The sequence below is a fragment of the Oncorhynchus masou genome, chromosome 31 (genome assembly GCF_036934945.1).
Source record: "Oncorhynchus masou masou isolate Uvic2021 chromosome 31, UVic_Omas_1.1, whole genome shotgun sequence".
NCBI lineage: Eukaryota > Metazoa > Chordata > Actinopteri > Salmoniformes > Salmonidae > Oncorhynchus > Oncorhynchus masou.
In genome coordinates this window covers 6,817,485-6,836,161 of record NC_088242.1, presented here as the reverse complement: position 1 = coordinate 6,836,161, position 18,677 = coordinate 6,817,485, and the positions used below count along the sequence as shown (strand labels likewise).

At 42.9% G+C, this 18,677-nt stretch overlaps 1 protein-coding gene across 2 annotated transcripts; it reads right to left on the bottom strand.

Moving 5' to 3' along the window:
- Positions 1-284: 284 nt before the first annotated feature.
- On the bottom strand, positions 285-18,322 carry LOC135523376 (sorting nexin-5-like). Of its 2 annotated transcripts, XM_064950006.1 has the most exons (13): positions 18,190-18,322; positions 15,553-15,657; positions 14,380-14,490; positions 12,522-12,643; positions 11,999-12,122; positions 10,477-10,572; positions 9,688-9,793; positions 9,184-9,259; positions 8,972-9,011; positions 7,882-7,968; positions 5,980-6,139; positions 5,630-5,715; positions 285-3,042 (listed from the first exon to the last, which is right to left on the bottom strand). In XM_064950006.1, exons 1-13 carry the CDS (start codon positions 18,223-18,225, stop codon positions 2,992-2,994), a joined length of 1,200 nt encoding a protein of 399 aa, XP_064806078.1. In that variant the 5' UTR covers positions 18,226-18,322; the 3' UTR covers positions 285-2,991. The 2 variants fall into 2 exon arrangements, with proteins under 2 accessions (XP_064806078.1, XP_064806079.1); XM_064950007.1 differs by lacking the exons at positions 14,380-14,490; positions 15,553-15,657; positions 18,190-18,322 and adding an exon at positions 14,320-14,327.
- Between the last annotated feature and the right edge of the window lie 355 nt (positions 18,323-18,677).

Sequence of the window (18,677 nt, the reverse complement as noted above, 5' to 3'; positions counted from 1 at the left end):
AAGTGCACAGGAAGCCACACTAGTAAACACAGCAGGATATCAATGAAGTGCACAGGAGGCCACACTAGTAAACACAGCAAGATATCAATGAAGTGCACAGGAAGCCACACTAGTAAACACAGCAGGATATCAATGAAGTGCACAGGAAGCCACACTAGTAAACACAGCAGGATATCAATGAAGTGCACAGGAAGCCACACTAGTAAACACAGCAGGATATCAATGAAGTGCACAGGAAGCCACACTAGTAAACACAGCAGGATATCAATGAAGTGCAGGATATCAGGAAGCCACACTAGTAAACACAGCAGGATATCAATGAAGTGCACAGGAAGCCACACTAGTAAACACAGCAGGATATCAATGAAGTGCACAGGAGGCCACACTAGTAAACACAGCAGGATATCAATGAAGTGCACAGGAAGCCACACTAGTAAACACAGCAGGATATCAATGAAGTGCACAGGAAGCCACACTAGTAAACACAGCAGGATATCAATGAAGTGCACAGGAAGCCACACTAGTAAACACAGCAGGATATCAATGAAGTGCACAGGAACATTCTACTCATCCTCTTCACACAATTAAAAGCATTGGATCATTGGCGTAAGCATGGGAGTATCCCCCATTTTTCATACACTAGTCAGTCCCTTTAAAAATCCATGAAGGGAAGTGAACAAGTGCACACTTCGGGAAGCATGTGAAATAATTGGGACATAGACAACAGCTACAAGCTGACGCTGAAGTACACACACACACACACACCTCCGAATAAGTGCTGGGACCAGAGTTACTCTCCAATAGCCAATATGGCCATGTAAGTCTATTGCTTAAAATGTTAACTAGAACCAGCTGCATTACAGTCCTCTACTATGGGTGGACTTCACTGACAGTGTCAAAAGGTCTCAGCCTAGTCCACTGAATATTGACTCACTCAGCACAGAAACGATAGCTGCCTGGCACTCACTAGTCACTCACTAGTCGAGACCGGGCCGATGGATCACTTCAGTATCACGTAGCACTGGTATCATGGCAGTAAACGTTGACATCTACCAGTGCCGACACTGACAAGGTCTGTAGTGAAAAAAATAAAACCAACTGGTCCATATTATGTGGAAGTAAACTTGTCAAAAATATATGTAAGTCTCAAAACAAAAACAATTTACTTGGCTCCAGTTATTACCGGCAGTAATGTAGACGAATACGCGGAAAGAGCCCTGTTGCCATTCCTGAGGTACAGCCAAAGCATTTCTGTGTGGTACCACCACTGTTGGACAAATTACCATACACACTTCTTAAATCATGAAAAAGAAGCATGTCTCTTCATTTGGCAGTTCAACCCAGCCTGATCTCAAAAGTATGGTAATGGAAAAAGTGAGTATTAGGCCAAGTCCCAATTCCCCACCCTTCTCCCAAAGTGAGCATTTCCAGACTCCACCGTCAAGCCATTTAACAAAATGGTGGAAACTCCCTTCAGCCAATGCTTACATCAACCTAATGCTTTTAAATCCATGACGGGACTGTGCAAATGCAGACTTTGGCAGAAGGGTGGACAATCGGGACGCAGTCACAATAACCTTTATTTTAGGCACTAAATTAGTACCCCCCCCCACTTTCAATCCACTTTATATACTCTTTGTAAACAGTTGTTCCCATCTGGGTCCTATTCACTAAGGTACCAAAAAAAAAAAAAAAAAAAAAAAAAAAGAGGGACCATCTGAACTTGTCCAATAAGAAACGATTGTTTAAGTTTTCCATTGTAAAACATTTTTTCTATCTTGTAAACTGTTCCATTACAAACCAGAGAGGCATCAACTGAGCTCAGCAGTCACTCTTCAGACTGGTATTAGAGAATGGTTTAAAGTGGCGTTGCAATGAGAAAACCCAACTATTCCATTATAGCTAGCTAAATGCATGCACCATTAAATTAAATAAAACACCAGACTACGCTGACTCCACTCTGCCAAAGTTTCACTGTTATGCTCGGACCAAATTCAACCTCAATTCTGTCTTTGTTTATATGTACAGGTGAGGAGAGTAACGGGGTTAGTAGGCACGTGCCAAAACAATTATAAACATCTGGCAAAAAGTCCATCATTGTTACAAAATAGGAGAATCCAACACAAGAACAAGCGTAATCCATCCACAATACAATTCATTCAGATAACCCACGATTGAAAAACAGATGGGAGGAGAAAGGTCAGAAGATGGTGCTGAATTCTCCCTGTTCTGGAATGCTGTGATCACTAAAGGGGGAGTGTTCCATGGGACACGGAGGTGGGTAGAAGGAGACGCAGAGGGGCAGGTGGACAGAGACTAAACATCCAGGCAGAAAACAGTCACACAGACACATGCAGGTTTCTGAAGAGGCATTTTTTGGGATGGAGGAAGGGTGTATCCAGGATCGGGTTCAAGGCACGAAACTCCCCGAAAAAGTGAGTGAAATGGGGAGGAACTATCCAATCTTGTCCAATAAAAAAAAAAATGCTTATTTTTGTTTTCCCGCTGCAAAGGGAAGTTTGTCAAATGTGTGACCTAATGAACACGACCCAAGTTCCCCTGGGGGAAGAGGATAGAGGGCATTGGGTATCCAGGTTCCCACAGGAGTAGAAGGGTGTCAAACTCATTCCACTGAGGGCCCAGCGTCTGCGGGTTTTATTTTTTTCCTTTCGATTAAGACCTAGACATCCAGGTGAGGGGAGTTCTTTACTAACTAGTGACCTTAATTCATCAATATAGTACAAGGGTAGAGCGAAAATCCATCGTGGAATGAGTTTGACACATGTGGGGTGGAGCGAAGGGGTATCCAGGTTCCCTCCTCAAAGCCTGCTGGTCAGTATCCTGGTCCCAGATCCAGTTTGTGATTTTTCCTACTCCAGTCATGGTTTTGCACGACGATTCCATAAGGAGGAGTCGGCAAGAGTGCAGAAACAGACTGGCGCCAAGCCCAGCTGGTCAGTGGTCTGGGAGGGTTGGTAAGAGACCAGTGGCTCAGCTGCTCTTGAAAAGCTCAATGCAGTCCTGCAGCAGAGACATGTTGTTCTGTTGTAAGAGAGAGAACAGAGACATCAGTATCATATCCATAACAACAGGCCTTTCACAAGGATTACGGCACAATATATACACACCACGACCACATAACGTCAACCACGACTAGGCTTGGGCGGACTGACTTTGTGCCATACCCGGGGTATTAGGTAATACCGGCACCCAACCGCTGTTTTCAAACCCCACTGAGACTGTGTAAAACGAAGGTTATCAATGCTAACAAGTACATGTGAAATCCCATAAAAAAAAAAAAAAAAAAACATTCAAACAAAATGCTAACGAGCGCATTGTAAACATTTCATAGTCTCTGACCTAAACAAGTAACTTAAAAAAAAAAAATGCTACACAGTTCGCTGCACACACTTAAATATTACACAGCTCTTGATCCAGGAGGGGATTCTCTGGTGTTAGCAAACAAAGCTTGATTTTGCAAGAAGCTAACTAGCTACTAAATTAGCAAGCCAAACTGCAGAACATTTATCACATGCTACAACAGTGAACTTTAATAGTTGTGAATTCCCTACTGTAACTAGATCACCTGGAGCATGATGCACAACAGTGACTGACTCACAAGGCTCGGGTCTCTTGTCGTTGTGTGCTTGTCAGCAAATACCACGTGATTGGGAACTACCAGGAAGCTTCATAATCAAAAAAAGTGTGACCGGTGAAAATGAAGAAGAACAAAGATCTTTTATCTCCTAACCTATTGCACAAGTTTACTGCAGGTACTGCATGTACTTTAAAAAGTAGCTATAAAATATTCAAACGTATTCACTTTTTTTTCTTCAAAATAAATAGTTTCAACAGTATTGAAAAATCATCCCATGTGTCTTCCCAAATCCCCAGAATATGGTATATACACGGTATACCGCACAAGCCTAAATCACTGCCACACAACATGAACCTCTAGCAAGGCAGTTGACCCCCAACAACAACAACTGCTCCTTGGACGGCGATGACGTGTTCATGGATTCAGGCAGTCCCCCAACACCTCTATGATTCAGAGGGGTTGGGTTAAATGAGGAAGACATTTTGGGTTGAATGCATTCAGTTGTGCAACTCACGAGGTATCCCGTTTCCCAACAACAATGTAGTGTTGTGCTTGGGCCTCGTCCAGCAGGTAAAGCCACCTGCAGCGTGCACATACAAATAGTTGAAGTTGGAAGTTTACATACACTTTAGCCAAATACATTTAAACTCAGTTTCACAATTTCTGACATTTAATCCTAGAAAAAAAAATCCTGTTTTAGGTCAGTTAGGATCACCACTTTATTTTAAAAATGTGAAATGTTAGAATAATAGGAGAGAGAATGATTTTTTTCAGCTTTTATTTATTTCATCACATTCCCAGTGGGTGAGAAGATTACATCCATCAATTAATATATTTGGTAGCATTGCCTTTAAAATTGTTTAACTTGGGTCAAACATTGCTGGTAGCCTTCCACAAGCTTCACACAATAAATTAGGTGAATTTTGGCCCATTCCTCCTGACAGAGCTGGTGTAACTGAGTCAGGTTTGTAGGCCTCCTTGCTCGCACACACCTTTTCAGTTCTGCCCACAAATGTTCTATAGGATTGAGATCAGGGCTTTGTGATGGCCACTCCAATTCCTTGACTTTGTTGTCCTTAAGCCACAACTTTGAAAGTATGCTTGGGGTCATTGTCCATTTGGAAGACCCATCTGCGACCAAGCTTTACCTTCCTGTCTGATGTCTTGAGATGTTGCCTCAATATATATCCACATAATTTTCCTCCCTCATGATGCCATCTATTGTGAAGTGCACCAATCCCTCCTGCAGCAAAGCACCCCCACAGTTTTGAAACAGTGGCTTCTTTTTTTGTTCGAAAAATTACTTGTGTCATACACAATGTCCTAAACGACTTGCCAAAACTGTTTATTTTATTTTAACCCCTTTTTTCTCCCCAATTTCGTGGTGTCCAATTGTTTAGTAGCTACTATCTTGTCTCATCACTCCAACTCCCGTACGGGCTCGGGAGAGACGAAGGTTGAAAGTCATGCGTCCTCCGATACACAACCCAACCAAGCCGCACTGCTTCTTAACACAGCGAGCATCCAACCCGGAAGCCAGCCGCACCAATGTGTCTGAGGAAACACCGTGTACCTGGCAACCTTGGTTAGCGTGCACTGCACCCGGCCCACCACAGGAGTCACTGGTGCGCGATGAGACAAGGACATCTCTACCGACCAAGCCCTCCCTAACCCGGACGACACTAGGGCAATTGTGCGTTGCCCCACGGACCTCCCGGTCGCAGCCGGTTACGACAAGAGCCTGGGCGCGAACCCAGAGTCTCTGATGGCACAACTGGTGCTGCAATACAGCGCCCTTAACCACTGCGCCACCCGGGAGGCAAACTATTGTTTGTTGACAAGAAATTTGTGGAGTGGTTGAAAAACGGATTTTAATGACTCCAACCCAAGTGTATGTAAACTTCCGACTTCAACTGTATATACACATATGTACACACACACACACAATAATGTGGGATTGAGTCGCTCTCGTCCCAATACATATAAAATACAGAAAGAAAAGAAGGACAATGAGTCTCCAGTCTGACCCACCTTAGCATGCTTAATCTCCAGTTCAGCCATCTCGATGAGATTCTTCCGGAAAGCCACCACTCTCCTGCCCTTAAAACTGGTCAGCTCTGCGAAGAGAACACCATGCTGTTAACTCACTGTACTGGATTACGTTACAACACGTTTGCCCCCAAACATACAGCCACACTGTGTAAAAAAAGGCATCTGAATACATTAGGTTCAGTTTGCTCCTAGCAGAACTCCACTAGGTGAAAAGCGAAATGTCTATGTTCACATACTCCCTAAAGGACCTTTGATTTAAAAATAAAATATATAGATGAAATAATAGTTTCCACTGGGAAGCATAGGACAGGCTTCACACACACACACACCTCTTTTTCCCGACTCAGAAAGCTTGTTGAACCTCTGCAGACAGTGTTGTTGCTGCTCCTCCGCTGCAGCAACAGCTTTACTTTTCAGTCGGGCCTTGTCCAGAGCCTTGTTACTGTTCTCATAGTCTGCCAGGGTCCTGGCCCGTCTGTACAACAGGTCCTGACACACACACACACACGTTAATAAGGTAGGGTGGTATCCAGATGTTCATACCGTTTCTGTGCCATACCGGGGTTGATGGTATTACCGAATGTGCACACAACGGGGTTTATTTCAGTACAAACGTTTGTTTTTTTATTATTATTTTTGGGATGCAAAAAAAACATTACGCAACAGAGATGTTGATCCCGGAGGGGGTTGAATGTCTCTGCCGTGACCAAGAAGATTGATCTTGACATCTAGCCACTTCGCTAGCAAGTTTACAAACCAAATACATAGCTGGAGTCCTGAGCTGGATCTCATTTATTTGACACATCTTAAGATTTCTATACTTAACTTATGGTTATAAGCAGAAACATCACTGATCGTGGTTTTCTATATGTGGTGACAATAAGCTTGTTATGTTCTTGTCCGTGAAATAAGTAACACGCACGCCTATCGTGTTTCCGGGTAATGTAAGTAACACGCACGCCTATCGTGTTTCCGGGTAATAATGTAAGTAATGTGTTTCCGGGTAATAATGTAACACGCAGGCCTATCGTGTTTCCGGGTAATAATGTAAGTAACACGCACGCCTATCGTGTTTCCGGGTAATGTAAGTAACACGCACGCCTATCGTGTTTCCGGGTAATAATGTAAGTAACACGCACGCCTATCGTGTTTCCGGGTAATAATGTAAGTAACACGCACGCCTATCGTGTTTCCGGGTAATAATGTAAGTAACACGCTGGCCTATCGTGTTTCCGGGTAATAATGTAAGTAACACGCAGGCCTATCGTGTTTCCGGGTAATAATGTAAGTAACACGCACGCCTATCGTGTTTCCGGGTAATGTAAGTAACACGCACGCCTATCGTGTTTCGGGTAATAATGTCACGGCCTATCGTGTTTCCGGGTAATAATGTAACACGCACGCCTATCGTGTTTCCGGTAATAATGTATAAGTAACACGCACGCCTATCGTGTTTCCGGGTAATAATGTAAGTAACACGCACGCCCACCGTGTTTCCGGGTAATAATGTAAGTAACACGCACGCCCACCGTGTTTCCGGGTAATAATGTAAGTAACACGCACGACCACCGTGTTTCCGGGTAATGTAAGTAACACGCACGACCACCGTGTTTCCGGGTAATGTAAGTAACACGCACGACCACCGTGTTTCCGGGTAATGTAAGTAACACGCACGCCTACCGTGTTTCCGGGTAATGTAAGTAACACGCACGCCTACCGTGTTTCCGGTAATGTAAGTAACACGCACGCCTACCGTGTTTCCAGGTAATGTAAGTAACACGCACGCCTACCGTGTTTCCAGGTAATGTAAGTAACACGCACGCCTATCGTGTTTCCGGGTAATGTAAGTAACACGCACGCCTATCGTGTTTCTGGGTAATGTAAGTAACACGCAGGCCTATCGTGTTTCCGGGTAATGTAAGTAACAAGCACGCCTACCGTGTTTCTGGGTAATGTAAGTAACACGCACGCCTACCGTGTTTCCAGGTAATGTAAGTAACACGCACGCCTACCGTGTTTCCGGGTAATGTAAGTAACACGCACGCCTATCGTGTTTCCAGGTGCATTTAGAATAAAACTATTCCAATAAAATGAAATAAACTCCAGCACTCTGGTGGTCTTGGATGTTCCACCAACAGTTCGATGGATCTCATACCAACAATTCAACGGTCAATAGAAGCTCATCTGGGTTTCAGAGAGAGAAACAGACTGGCAGACTAGAGGTGGCTCACCTTGGCTGCCTGGATGTCCCTCATGTAGTACCGTAGTAGCTCTGTGAGCTTCAGCTCCTGGTCCGACGCCACTCTACCCTCCACTTTCTACAGGCAGGACCAGACGGATAGACAGAACACAGATTTCTATAATCTCTCCATCTGGTCACGCCAGTAGAGTGACGTCATAGAACACAGATTTCTATAATCTCTCCATCTGGTCACGCCAGTAGAGTGACGTCATAGAACACAGATTTCTATGTATTTATGACATCACAGGCCCAGCTCTGGAACCAACAGAACCCTGAACAGCTTCTAACCCCCGTCATAAGACTGCCAGTTAGTTAAATAGTTAACCAATAGCTACCCGGACTATCTGCACTGACCCTCTTTTTACACTAACTTTTTTTTTTTTAAACACATCAAATACACTGCTGTGACTGTCTATTATCTATCCTGCGTGTCTAGTCACTTTACACCTGGCTATATGTACATTTAACATCAACGACCTCGTACCCCTGCAAATGGACTCTGTACTGGTACCCTGTGTATATTGCTAAGTTATCATTACTCATTGTGTATTTACTCCTCATATTGTTATCTTTCCATTATTTCTCTCTGCATTGTTGTGAAGGGCCTGTAATTAAGCATTGCCCTGTTAGTCTACACCGGTTGTTAAGAAGCCTGTGACAGGTACAGTTTGATTTAAGATGGGACACTACCACCATGGTCAGACACATACAAAATAACACCCTAGCCTTTCGTGAACTAACACTCACACTTGACTTTTCATTACTAGCTGATGGCTACTTTGAGGAAAAATGTACTAACTTTGACTGAGAAATGTGGTTGTCTCACCTAGATATCTGAAGACGAATACACTAACTTTAAGTCGCTCTGGATAAGAGCATCTGCTAGATGACTAATCACTTTTTTTTTTATATATATATATATGTATATGTATTTATTTTTTGTAACATGTAAAGTGAAATACACACAGCTCAAAAGTAAACACAAGCGTTTAAATGTATTGCTGACTTCAAAATTAAATTTGGATGAAAATGGACAACAGTTGAGGAGGAGTGCAGGAGATCAACACTGGGGTTCTTACCCGGAGTTTCTCAAACAGGTCAGATAACTTCTCAAAGTGCCTGAAGGGAACACACAAACCTATAAATAGTTGAGCAAACTTTCTTTTTCAATTTGTTTTCTTCTTCCGATACTGGGGTAGACATAAAAAAAAAAACACTAATTTTGTAACCTGTTGTTGGCTTGAGGTAACAACGTCCCCATGCTGTAATATATTTATAATTGTTTACTCACTTTTTAAGTGCTGTGTCATCGTCGACAGAGAGACTGTTCAAAGTAGAAGAGATGTGGATGTAATCATCAGCAACATCTGACACAAAGAGAGAAAACAAGATAATCAACACCCAGTATGGATAACATAGTGGAAGAAGTTGCACCACATATCCTGCTGGTCATCTATGAACGTTAGAACTTCTTAAAACTATCATGTACTCTTAAATCTCTACACGGTACAGCCAGAAGAGGACAGGCCACCCCTCAGAGCCTGGTTCCTCTCTACCCAGTACAGCCAGAAGAGGACTGGCCACCCCTCTGAGCCTGGTTCCTCTCTACCCGGTACAGCCAGAAGAGGACTGGTCACCCCTCAGCCTCATTCTTTGGGGTTTTAGGCTGGGTATCTTTAAAGCACTTTGTGACAACTGCTGATGTAATAAAATAGCTTTATAAAAATAAATGGGGGGGGGGTTGTTCTTATCAATAACAAGAAAGCAGAGAGATATTTCCTTATCATAGTCCTACTTTTGTGGGAGCGGGTCATCTTCTCCGCCCTGGCAGTGGAGTCTTTGATCTTGGACGAATAATCAAGCAGGAAGGTCTTCTCCTGCTCAAAGAAATCATCTACTTCCTGCAAGAAAAATGATTTAAAAAGCAAGGGTTGGAACTGGTTCAGGGAACAGACAAACGGAACCCGGAAAGAAAGTGATCTAGAACAGAACCGTCATTTTAAAAGCATGTAGTCCCACATAAGAAACGGTAACAAAGCGCTGATGCAAAGAGCCCTCACTGTCACTCAGAAATGTATTCCAGCATCTGCCTGCAAGCTGAAAATCCTGTTTAGACTTCCTTGGTTTTGGATGGAACCGGTTCACAACTTTATTTTGCTGGTCGGAAAAAAAAAAATAAAAAAAAAATGGTTCTGTTCAGAACAAAAAGTTCCAACCAGCATCAACCTTCTGCCTAAGATACAGCCACACATACAATGTCACATCTTCATTGTGGATATGAAGGGCCCTGCTGAACTGTGATGTTCTGTGTCTCGGTCTGAGTCTGCTGCTGTAATGCATTGTATGGTTTCACTCCATCTAGTTTTTAAACGCATAGCTGACCTCACAAAACGGATTTCCACGTAAATCCACAGTAAAAGCATTGGGCAGGTTTGACATCGCAGGCGACTGCTACAAATCACCGTACGTTGAAAAATAACTCTCATTAGTAATGAGATCGGTCAGTCAGCATTTACCCACAACGCATCATGGATTTGATGCGCTTGAACAGAGCTATTGTATGATATGAGGAGGCCACACCCACCTTTATCCCCGAGATGATGACCTCATCAGCACTCTTCACCATGTTCTTAAAGAAACTTCCAAACGTCTCCTTGGCATTTTTCCTCCGTACGCTCAGCTACACGGACCAATCACAGGAAGGGAAAGGACTTACTCGGAGACATGACTCAGCGAATGACACCACAGTACAAGTTCGCAACGTAACATTGATTATGTGAACTGCAACAGTTCCTCTTGTGGAGCTCTTTTTGTTCCAAATAGGAATGAAGATGATTCAGCAATAAGTGTCACAAACAAAACCATCTCAGCTGACACCTAGTTGACTAACAACTACCCCCACCTCCTACAGTACCGTCCCCCCAGTCTCTCCCCCCTACAGTACCGTCCCCCACCCCTCCCCCTACAGTACCGTCCCCCACCCCCCCCCCCTACAGTACCGTCCCCCACCCCCCCTCCCCCCTACAGTACCGTCCCCCACCCCCTCCCCCCTACAGTACCGTCCCCCACCCCTCCCCCTACAGTACCGTCCCCCCACCCCCTCCCCCTACAGTACCGTCCCCCCACCCCCTCCCCCTACAGTACCGTCCCCCCACCCCCTCCCCCTACAGTACCGTCCCCCACCCCCTCCCCCCTACAGTACCGTCCCCCACCCCCTCCCCCCTACAGTACCGTCCCCCCACCCCCTCCCCCTACAGTACCGTCCCCCCACCCCCTCCCCCTACAGTACCGTCCCCCACCCCCTCCCCCTACAGTACCGTCCCCCACCCCCCCCCCTACAGTACCGTCCCCCACCCCCTCCCCCCTACAGTACCGTCCCCCACCCCCTCCCCCCTACAGTACCGTCCCCCACCCTCTCCCCCTACAGTACCGTCCCCACCCCCTCCCCCTACAGTACCGTCCCCCACCCTCTCCCCCTACAGTACCGTCCCCCACCCCTCCCCCCTACAGTACCGTCCCCCACCCTCTCCCCCTACAGTACCGTCCCCCACCCCCTCCCCCCTACAGTACCGTCCCCACCCTCTCCCCCTACAGTACCGTCCCCCACCCTCTCCCCCCTACAGTACCGTCCCCCACCCTCTCCCCTACAGTACCGTCCCCCACCCTCTCCCCCTACAGTACCGTCCCCCCCTCTCCCCCCTACAGTACCGTCCCCCAGTCTCTCCCCCTACAGTACCGTCCCCCACCCTCTCCCTCCTACAGTACCGTCCCCCACCCTCTCCCCCCTACAGTAGTACCGTCCCCCCTCTCCCCCTACAGTACCGTCCCCCACCCCTCCCCCTCAGTACCGTCCCCCTACAGTACCGTCCCCCACCCTCTCCCCCTACAGTACCGTCCCCCACCCTCTCCCCCTACAGTACTGACCAGAGAGTAGTGTTCAGTAGGCACAACATGGAAGAAAATGACTCAAAAACAGAGGTACTATCTGAACTGTCAAATAACAGAACATTCATCTTCCATTGCAAAATGTTTTTGCTACGGTATGCTCTAATGAACGAGTACACAGTCTGTTTTCTCGGTTTCCTTCTCCAAGTGTCACAACTCACATCCTGGTCATACTCCAGGAATATCTGGAAGTTTCTGTCCTTGCTCAGGATGGGGTGAGAAGATAGACGCTGCAGAAATACTTCGTGGACTTGAACAGTCTTCTTGAAAACAGCCAGGTACTCACTGGAAGAGAGACGGTAGACAGACAATTACTAACTGACAAAGCTCACAGACCAGAATCTTTCCCACAGGAATCATTAAGCACAAGCTTCAAGAGAAATAAATAAATAAAAATACATATAAAAAAAAATATATATAAATAAAAATAAAAATAAAAATAAATAAAAAATAAAAATAAATATATAAATAAAAATATATAAATAAAAACAAATAAATAAATAATAAATAAAATAAATAAAAATAAATATAAAATAAAAAATATATAAAAAAAAACAAATATAAATAAAAATAAAAATATAAATAAATTAATAAAAATAACTAACTAACTAAATAAATATATATATATATTTTTTTAAATGTGCCAATTAAGCTTTTGACACAATGACATGGGTGGAAACTCACGCCTCTAACTCCTGCTTCATCTTGGTGTATTCCTCCTTGGTCATGGTGGCTTCTCCCTCGCCCAGTTTATGCATCTTCTCCCTGGGGCTCTCAAAGTCTGGCTTCGGGGGTGCTGGAGGGATCTGGACAGATAGGGAGGAGAGGCGAGTGGATGTAGTTTCTGGTAAGATTTCTTACACCAGCTACCAGCAACCTCCTACCACCCACAGACATAATCCCTGTACGCAGAGCTGTAATAAAACTCAGTTGATAGAGTCGATGATTTTAATAGCATGTGAGCAGACACTACAGAGTCCTCTGCACTTTCCCCTTCATCAAATAACATTTACATCAGTGGAGGTTGCTGAGGTTAGGACGGCTCATTATTATCATTAGGAACGGAGTGAATGGAATGGCATCAAACACATGGGAACCATGGAAACTGTTTGATGTATTTGATACCATTCCACTTCAGCCATTAACACGAGCCCCTCCTCCCCAATTAAAGGTGCCACCAACCTCCTATGATTTACATGTAAAGACAGACGGTGAACTTGTGACATGACAGTCAACTATAAATTAGTGGCGTATGTTTCGTAGACCAGCGATTCTGGTGGGTCACGACCTGCTTTGAACAGGTCACGAGTGCCTGAGCAAAAAATATTTTTTTTTCTGGAAAATTAAAATAAATAAATTACAAAACAAATATTTTTTTTTTCATTAAAAATTACATAAAAAAGAAAGAAATGTCCTCTCACGATCAACTGTGTTTATTTTCAGCAAACTTAACATGTGTACCTGTCCCGCAGGTGTGATGCTCAGATGTACCAATACTGTGCAGGTGTTACACGTGGTCTGCCACTGTGAGGACGATCAGCTGCCCGTCCTGTCTTAGGCGCCTCACAGTATGGACATGGCAAATTATTGCCCTGGCCACATCTGCAGTCCTCATGCCTCCTTGCAGCATGCCTAAGGCAGGTTCACACAGATGAGCAGAGAGCCTGGGCATCTTTGGTATGGTGTTTTTCATAGTCAGTAGAAAGGCCTCTTTAGTTCCCTAAATTTTCATAATTGTGACCTTATTTGCCTTCTTTCTGTAAGCTGTTAGTGTCTTAAGGACCATTCCACAGGTGCAAGTTCATTAAATGTTTATGGTTCATTGAACAAGCATAGGAAACAGTGTTTAAACACTTGACCACGAAGATCTGTGAAGTTATTTGGATTATTATAAATTATCTATGAAAGAAAGGGTCCCGAAAAAGGAACGTTTCTTTTTCACACACACGGGTTAAGCGGGTGGGTGTTAAGGAGCGTGTTTAGGCAGGTCATAACTTGACCGTCGCCTCTCCCGAGCAGCGAAGAGACAAATCGAAAAAAGGGGTGTAAAACACAAAAATAAATAAAAACTCTAGTCTGAACTTAAACCCAGTAGAAATTGTGTAGAAATTATAATTAATTAACTTAACATAGAGCTATTAGCAACACCATTTTTGTAGATTTTTGTGGTTTCAAACTAGTGATTTAAACATTCTTCAGGGATATTGACAAGGAAAGGGGTGGGAATTTTGTTCCCTTGTCATATAGTTGCTACATTTAATATCTATACAGCATCAGAAACAGTTTTCCTGATTGTATTTCGGCAAAAAAAAAAATTGCGATGTGAATATTGGGTCGCGACAGACAGACGAGCTGTTTAAATTTGGGTCCCGATGCAAAACCAGTTGAGAACCACTGATATAGACTACTCAAGTCCCTCCCAATGAGACCAGCATAGTCTCAAACCAGTGTGTGTGTTTGGTGGATTTAACTGGACACTCACGATGAGCCCAGCATGGTCTCAAACCAGTGTGTGTTTTGGTGGATTTAACAGGACACTCACGATGAGCCCAGCATAGTCTTCAGTTTCAACCAGAGCGTCATGGAGCCAGATAAAGTCCTCATGTTGCCTAGGAACAGAGAAGTCTGGCTTCTGAAAGGAGCTCAGGGTGGTCTGGTGAGACAGACAGACAAGACAATTTAAGTCAATTAAACATTAACATTAAATATAACAATTAAATTAATAACAATTAAAGCATTAACAAAACAAAAAATACGCAGAGAACAAAAAATATGAAAGCAGCATGTAAAGTGTTGATCCCATGTTTCATGGGGCTCTCGAGTGGTGCAGTGGTCTAAGGCACTGCATCTCAGCGCTAGAGGTGTCACAACAGACCCTGGTTCGATTCCAGGCCCTATCACAACCGGTCATGATTGGAGTCCCATAGGGCGGGCGCACAATTGGCCCAGCGTCGTCATTTTCAATAAGAATTTGTTCTTAACTGACTTGTCTAGTTAAATTAAAATGTTCCATTCACAAAAAAAAAAAAAAAAAAAAAGTATTCCTCTAAAATTGTGCACACAAATTTGTTTACATCCTTTTAAGTGAGCATTTCTCCTTTGCCAAAATAATCCATCCTGACAGGTGTGGCATATCAAGAAGCTAATTAAACAATACATACGGTGCACCTTATGCTGGAGACAATAGAAGGACACCATCTTTTTTGCAGTTTTGTCACACAACACAATGCCACAAACATCTCAAAATTTGATGGACGTCATTTTAGAGAATTTAGCAGTAAGTCCAACTGGCCTCAACAGCAGACCACTTGTATGGCATAGTGTGGGCGAGCGGTTTGCTGATGTCAACGTTATGAACAGAGTGCCCCTTGGTGGGGTTGGGGTTATGGCTTGGGCTGACATAACCTACGGACCACGAACACAATTGCATTTTATCAATGGCAATTTGAACGCACAAAAATACCACGACGAGATCCTGAGGTCCATTGTAAGACGTTTAAAAAAAAAAAGATATCTGTGACCAACAGATGCTTATCTGTATACCCAGTCAGGTGAAATCGATAGATTAGGACCTAATTAATTTATTTCAATTCCTCATATGAACTGTAACGCAGTAAAAATGAATGAAATAGTTGCATTTATATTTTTTGTTCAGTATACTTCAAATCAAATAAATCAGAGGGATAAAGACGGTTAAATAGTGTTTAATACATACCTTGGTGTGGACAGTGAACTTGACTTTGTCTCGTTCACAGAGTGCATCAGGAATGTCGATGAGTAGAGAGGTGTAGTTGTTTAGGTCCACAGACACAGAGAGGGCCTAAGAGAGGGGAACAGAATCAAGGACAAGGTTTCACAACTACCAGTTGACAGAATCATTCATCTGTAAAAATATGTTACATATGCTTGTATGTGAGACAGAAAGTCAACTGAAAATCTCTCATCTATACTGTTCCTAGGCCGTCATTGAAAATAAGAATTTGTTCTTAACTGACTTGCCTGGTTAAAAAAAAAAAGGTAAAAAAAAAATTCAAGATGAGGGAATTCACAGGAAGGGAATGCTGTCTGTTGTGCTATGTGAGGCCTGGACAACAAGTGTCCTAGACACTACCTATGAGACATGGGAGTAGATTACAGCGGACCATGTCTCAGGGCTACCTAGTCCAAACTCCATAACACATTCTTGAAAACCTTACTGTTGACCACCCATGCACTATTGAATGTGACCTTAGACAGTACAGGACAAAGTGGAGAGGTGAATATGGGTAGGCCTAACAAACGAAAGCTTTTTTCACTTTAGAGTGGATTACCTGTAACTCTCATTACTCTTCACTGAATTCAAAGTCCTGTGATATGTGACTCCTACTTGGGATTGAATAACTCCAGCTGTTTCCCAAAACAAGTCAGTCAGGGTTCCCAAGAGTCCGCTAGTGTAAGTTTCTACTAGCCTGGTCCCAGATCTGTTGGTGCCATCTTACCACTCCCTATGGTTATTGTTGTCAAGGCTAAATATCTCCCATCTGAACGACTGTTTTTTATTTGAGTGGGTGAAATCTAATTTGATTTGAGAAACATTGATCATAAACTTGATCCAGATGTTATGATTCAGAGATACAGGCTAGTACCGTGTGAATGATCCACAGCCTATTCGTAGTTTCACCATACCACTGCCTGAACTCTGATACTCAGCTTTGCAAAGTCAACAGAAATCAAAGGACTGGAAATTTATTTCCTCTTTAAAGTCTCACAGGAAATGAAAAGGGATTTTTTAAATTATTATTAAACCACAGGCCTTTCCAATTCCAAGCAACTCCATATGTAAGCCATCTGAGTTCTCCCTTCATTGGCCAGGACAATATGCTTTGCACATAACATTGTGATGGATTGTGCACCACAGAATATGCAATGCAAAAAGTAACCTGTTAGTGCCATGTTGCAAGTCCCCCAAAGGCAATGGTTAGCTCACTGGTCTGTGCACCATACTGGAATAATCAACAGCCATCTTGCCACATATCATTCCAAATATAGTGATTGGGAGGAAACTGCAGGAGCATAAATTGAACCAGCAAGACTGGTCTGACATTATTGAAGAAGACAATGCACTGCCCTCTGTGCCATATAAGCCCAGCTTTTTGTAGAGCCCCTACAATATCAAGCATTTTATGTCAAAACTAAAGTAGCCTAAATTGGTGACTATACAATAAATGCATAATATTGTGAAAATAACATTAAATGATGAAGTAGCTAGCTAACGTTAGCTAGCTAGACCACTACCAAAGAAAATGGAATGCTTTCTATACCATCTCTGCTAATAATACTAACGTTTATGCAGTGGTGGGAAACTTACTCAATTCTCATACTTGAGTAAAAGTGAAGATCCCTTAATAGAAAATGACTCAGGTAAAAGTCACCCAGCAAAATACTACTTGAGAAACTCTAAAAGTATTTGGGTTTTATATACATTTAAGTATCAGAAGTGAATTGAAGTGCTAAAATGTACTTAAGTAACAAAATTAAAAATGATTTCAAATTCCTTATAATAAGTAAACCAGAGGCACAATGTGTTTTTATTGACTGCCAGGGGCATGCTCCAAAACTCAGACATCATTTACAAACGAAACATGTGATTAGTGAGTCAACCAGAACAGAGGAAGTAGAGATGACATCATGTTCACTTGATAAGTGTGTGAATTGGAACATTTTCCCGTCAAAGTGTAATGAGTTCTTTTGGGTGTCAGGGAAAGTAAAGTGTATGGAGTAAGAAGCACATTATTCTCTTTAGGAATGTAGTGAAGTAAACGTTTCCCAAAAATTTGAATAGTACAGATACCCCCCCCAAAAAAGTGGAGAAAAATAGACCCTAGCCTGATGTTAAGTAGTACTTTAAAATATTTGTACTTAAAACTTTACACCACTGCGTTTACCACACCATGCGGCGGCAGGTAGCCTAGTGGTTAGAGCGTTGGGCCAGTTACCGAAAGATGAGGTTAAAAAATAAAAATGTCGTCGTTCTGCCCCCCTCAACAAGGCAGGTTCTCCCGGGAGGCCGTCATTGTAAATAAGAGTTTGTTCTTAACTGGCTTGCCTAGTTAAAAGGTTCAATTTAAAAACAAAATGTACGTTATAGTTAAGTTAGATAGTGTTTCAGTTCATTAGCTAGTCCGCTAAAGTTATCAAAGATTGTACGAATAACGTTAGCTAGCTAAATAACGTACCGTTGTAGAAAGTGAGCCGTCTCATAAACTTCCTAGCTAGCTAAATTGTCTTATCTAACTACAGCTAGCTATTTAACGTTTCGTTAACCAAATAGCTAACGATAAGACGTTATTCACGTATATCACTCATAACTTACCTTTTCTTTGTCACTATCATCAATGGTAGATGTCATGATTGTTATATAAAATGTATATATATATATACAATAAAAACGTACAGATCGTGTGCTGCAAATCTATATTAGCTCGCTTCTGAAAACACACCCCGCACCAACTGTCCCATAACAGATACATCCCGCCCACTGATTCGCACTGATGTTTTTGATTGGACAACGTTTCCGAACGTCAATCAAAATAGTTAGTTGCCTTTTTTGTTGTTAATTCAACGCACGTGGCATTTAAAACATACCGATACAACAATTAAACATCATAAATTATTACATTTTTTAAAAAGGAACTGTATATGGCCACGGAATATGTGCACTGTTCAAACAAGCTTTTTTTTTGGGGGGGGGGGGCTGTTTACAGCTACAATATCAACATTCACTTTGGTTCCATGTCAGGAAAACACGGACCAGTTTCAAAGACACACCTTCAAATGATTGACTGGACTTGTAGTTTTTTC